Here is a 3,670-nt window from a genome sequence, read left to right on the forward strand (position 1 = left end):
CGTAGATTGTTGTCAGCATAGAAGAGAGAATGTAGAAACAGGCAACATGGCCTTGCGAAACCGACAGTCAGAAGAATCAGATGATGAAAGTGTTAGCATTGACTCGTTTACTGAAGAGATGATGATTGAGGGGAATAAGAACAAGCACTTCTGGAAGACTTGTTTGAAATTTGGGTTACCATGAAGAATTGGCTCAGAGGTTATATGCTGTTTCCTTTATATTTTTAATTCAATTTATCTGTTGGATGATTGTTAAGCTACACGAACTACAAACAATTAACTGAAACTCGCTTGCAACCGTAACTTCTACCAATTGCAGGTGCTTATCTAGTAAAGTAAAGACAGTAAATTCATTTCATTTGTAGCTGAACCCGCCACTTGACCATATCTCTATAACCCATAACAAAAACAGCAAACACCATCTGATTGCGCACACAGAAAAAGTAGAATTAAAATCAGAAATCTTCTGATTTTAAAACATTACATAGAACGCAGAAAATGTTCAGCCTAGAGCTGAACCAGAGTCATCACATGATACCCACAATACACAACACTCCTAACCCATTGGATCAAAGCCTGACACAATAATGAGAACTAATTTACAGACAGCCGTGACCTTGGCCGTAGAAGGAAGAAACCAATTAGTGGCCAAATTTACTTAACTCGCAATCACACACGCAAAAGAAAAAGAAGAAAACGATCATGTAAGAACTTCTTCAGGTTTTCCAATCATTACCACCTTGAAACCTTCACATTCCTCAAAATGGCTACTTGTGTTGTGCACGTCTCTTGTAAACATCGCGCTCGATGTTGAGTCGGCACCGTCGATGTCATAGCTCATACTTAACCTTGAACTCTCAATTCTGCTATCGGAATATGACAAACTAGATTCATCGGCATGGAAACCACAAACACTACTAGGACTGTTAATTTGTTCAATGTATATAGATGCCCCTGTGACACCAGCTGAATCCTCAGTATATATAGAACCCCTTGTAACTTCAGCTGAATTCTCAGTACAGTCTATTGTGACTTCAGCTGAATTCTCCGTAGAATCCATTGTGACTCCAACAGAATCCTCAGCAGAGCCACTTGTGGCCTCTGTAGTATCTTGAGTAGAGTGTTTTATGAGTTCTTCGTTACGATTTAGTTGCCTTGGGAAGCACTCTTCAATTGCGTTTAGTTGATGAACTTCTGCCTCCTCTTCATCTTCGCTACTCTGACTGTAAGCATCATTATTATAATAGCCTAAAGTAGGTCCTTTCAGTTCACCACTTGTATCCATATCGTCTTGCTGGCTATCGAAATCTTCCTCGTCAGTTTGCCTATCTGATGAATGAGAAGAAAATGGCGAATCCCCTCCTCCACTTGCTATTTCTTCACGTTCTCGTAGTGTTTTTAGGATCAGTGCTTTAAGCAAATTCATTACTTGAACAGCATGCATCAGAGCTGTTAATGGGTCAGACATCTGGCCAAAGAAGATGAGTCTCAAGTTAACTTACAAACTTGATCAACAACTCGAGAAGATTAAAACAAGATAGAGATTATTTGTTTCTCCAATTACCTGAGTCATGTTCGGGGCGAACACCATTGCAATATTTCTAGCATTCATTTTGTTTGACTCCTCATCTTCAACGACATCAGCCATAAGATCAACAGCCCAATTGAGCAATGCAGCTTGAATTGGAAGGAGCTGTGTCACCAGTTCGACAAATTCTTCCTCAGTGTTGCATTGAAGAACTTGTTCCGGAGATAGTCCATCCAATATTCCTTCTGGGAGTTCTCGAAACCAAGCCTTTATCAAACCAGCCAAACAATGTACATCAATGTTGTCAGGTACAATTCCGCGGTTCAGTTGGTCTCTAACATGCTCCTCCTGGCTGTTCTCTGGATTAATCCGGAATATGCCTTCAGCCTATCAATGAAGCCAATCACAAATTTGACAACGAGATTAATATAAGAACTGGGACTATCCAAAATGAACCTTGTAAAATGAGTTCCAAACATGCTTACCTTTAGACCTCCTTGAGAGTATAACCTCTCCTGCATCAGCATAAGGATAGTTGGGACACTATTCCCTTTGGAATCTAAAGTGCACTGCATTGATTCCGCGGAGACCCCGAACACGCTAATACTACGAAAAAACATGTAATTCCATAAGTTAGTGTGACAAAAAAACAACAGTGTGAACATTGAAGCCTAGTCAAATTTTTGTGGTTAAGCAAGTGTTCAATAAGAACATAACAGTAATTACCCAGTCCTACAAGTTGTATTTCAAAACCCCTAGTTAAGTCAATTTACCAAAAATCAACATTCAAACCCTTCAATTCAACAAATACCCAAAGAAAGACATGGCAAAGCCTAAAAAGGATTACCACTACCATTGTAGACTAACAACTGACTTTAAGGATCCACAATTAAAACCCCAAATTGCACATGTATGCCTTCTATGTCCATGTTTTTGAAATCCATAGATCTTCAGGATTTTAAAAATAGCTTCTCAAGATCTGCTTCCTGACATTCCAAACTTGCAGGACCTATGAAACAACTACATATCTAAGATACTTAGTTCCAAACACTCCTCAAGTTCTAGAACACTTGAATTGAACTGAGCTAAAATCTTCACAAAAAATTAAAACAATAAAATTATGCAAAACAAAGAAAAAACTTAGATCAAAGTTCTTAAATCGACAAAGAACCCATGAGTGAAAAGGATAAAATCCTCTTCTCACTCCAATTTCGGAGCTAAAATCTGAACTTTTTTTTTTTATTGTAAGAAAAATCAGATGAAAGATATGAAACATAGAGGTTAGAATGTTGTTTTCACCTGGCACTAGGAGCTCTACAAGGAACTTCAACTTCAAACTCAACAGGAAGACCAAGAAAGCCATTAAACCTATCAAAAGTAACATGAGTTATATGTTGTACATTAGTAGGCCAACCAATCTCCATACACTGAACACTAGTAGAACCAACAACTTCATTATCTGTTTGTTCGACTCTGCATGAAACCATAGATCTTCTTATTGCCGCTATTAAAAATGCAACAAGAGATAACTGATTTTGTTCTTCTCTAGATCTTTTACTTCCTTCTGATTTATCACCACCACAACTCCTCTCATCTCCTCCTCTACATCCTCCTCCTTTGGTTAACATCATCACTCCTGTCATTCTCACTTCCTCTCTTCTCAGACACTCTCACTTCTCTCTAGATTTGAATCTTTTCTACTAGGTGAGGCCTTTGGAGGTGGTACAGAGATCGAGATTTTGGGGTTCAAACGGCCACTCAATTCAAATTTAACGCTTACTTTTTTTTATCAATAAGCGTTAACTTATGCCCTTATGGATTGAGGATATTACGAGTTTGGTATTACACGTGTATTGATGTTGTTATATTGGTGGAGGTTACCTTAAATGTCCTCGTTTTCAAACATTTGATTTATGTCCTTTGAAAATGTGAGGTCATTGTTTCTCCCAATAGCTTTTGTAGTTTGACCTATTTATTTTTTTTCAAACATCACGTACTGTCTGGGTCCTTTGGAAGTCAAAACTTGTCGTGCTGTTTCAAAATCAGCCCAAACAAAAGTAGGGTATTGTTTTATTTTTCCCAATAAGCAAGTATGGTTTTGTTATTTGGTAATTAAAACTTACATCCTAGTTGGAGCTTTTC

General features: G+C 38.0%; 1 protein-coding gene across 2 annotated transcripts; it reads right to left on the bottom strand.

The window, feature by feature from the left end:
- Positions 1-393: 393 nt before the first annotated feature.
- Positions 394-3,265, bottom strand: LOC113318342 (rho GTPase-activating protein 2-like). 2 transcript variants are annotated; one of them, XM_026566485.1, is made up of 4 exons: positions 2,828-3,265; positions 2,014-2,128; positions 1,565-1,915; positions 394-1,468 (listed from the first exon to the last, which is right to left on the bottom strand). In XM_026566485.1, the coding sequence occupies exons 1-4, from the start codon at positions 3,169-3,171 to the stop codon at positions 701-703; spliced, it is 1,578 nt and encodes a 525-aa protein (XP_026422270.1). In that variant the 5' UTR covers positions 3,172-3,265; the 3' UTR covers positions 394-700. The 2 variants fall into 2 exon arrangements, with proteins under 2 accessions (XP_026422270.1, XP_026422269.1); XM_026566484.1 differs by having other exon boundaries at positions 2,014-2,134.
- Positions 3,266-3,670: the final 405 nt, after the last annotated feature.

This window comes from Papaver somniferum, chromosome 10, assembly GCF_003573695.1.
Source record: "Papaver somniferum cultivar HN1 chromosome 10, ASM357369v1, whole genome shotgun sequence".
Lineage (NCBI taxonomy): Eukaryota > Viridiplantae > Streptophyta > Magnoliopsida > Ranunculales > Papaveraceae > Papaver > Papaver somniferum.

Bases quoted from the DNA above. Each gene is read 5' to 3' on its own strand.
- LOC113318342 (XM_026566484.1), bottom strand. From the start codon at position 3,171: ATGACAGGAGTGATGATGTTAACCAAAGGAGGAGGATGTAGAGGAGGA. The intron at 2,135-2,827 runs GTGAAAACAACA...GTTTTTTCGTAG, and splicing joins TGTAGAGCTCCTAGTGCCAG to TATTAGCGTGTTCGGGGTCT. The intron at 1,469-1,564 runs GTAATTGGAGAA...TTCTTTGGCCAG, and splicing joins TCGCCCCGAACATGACTCAG to ATGTCTGACCCATTAACAGC.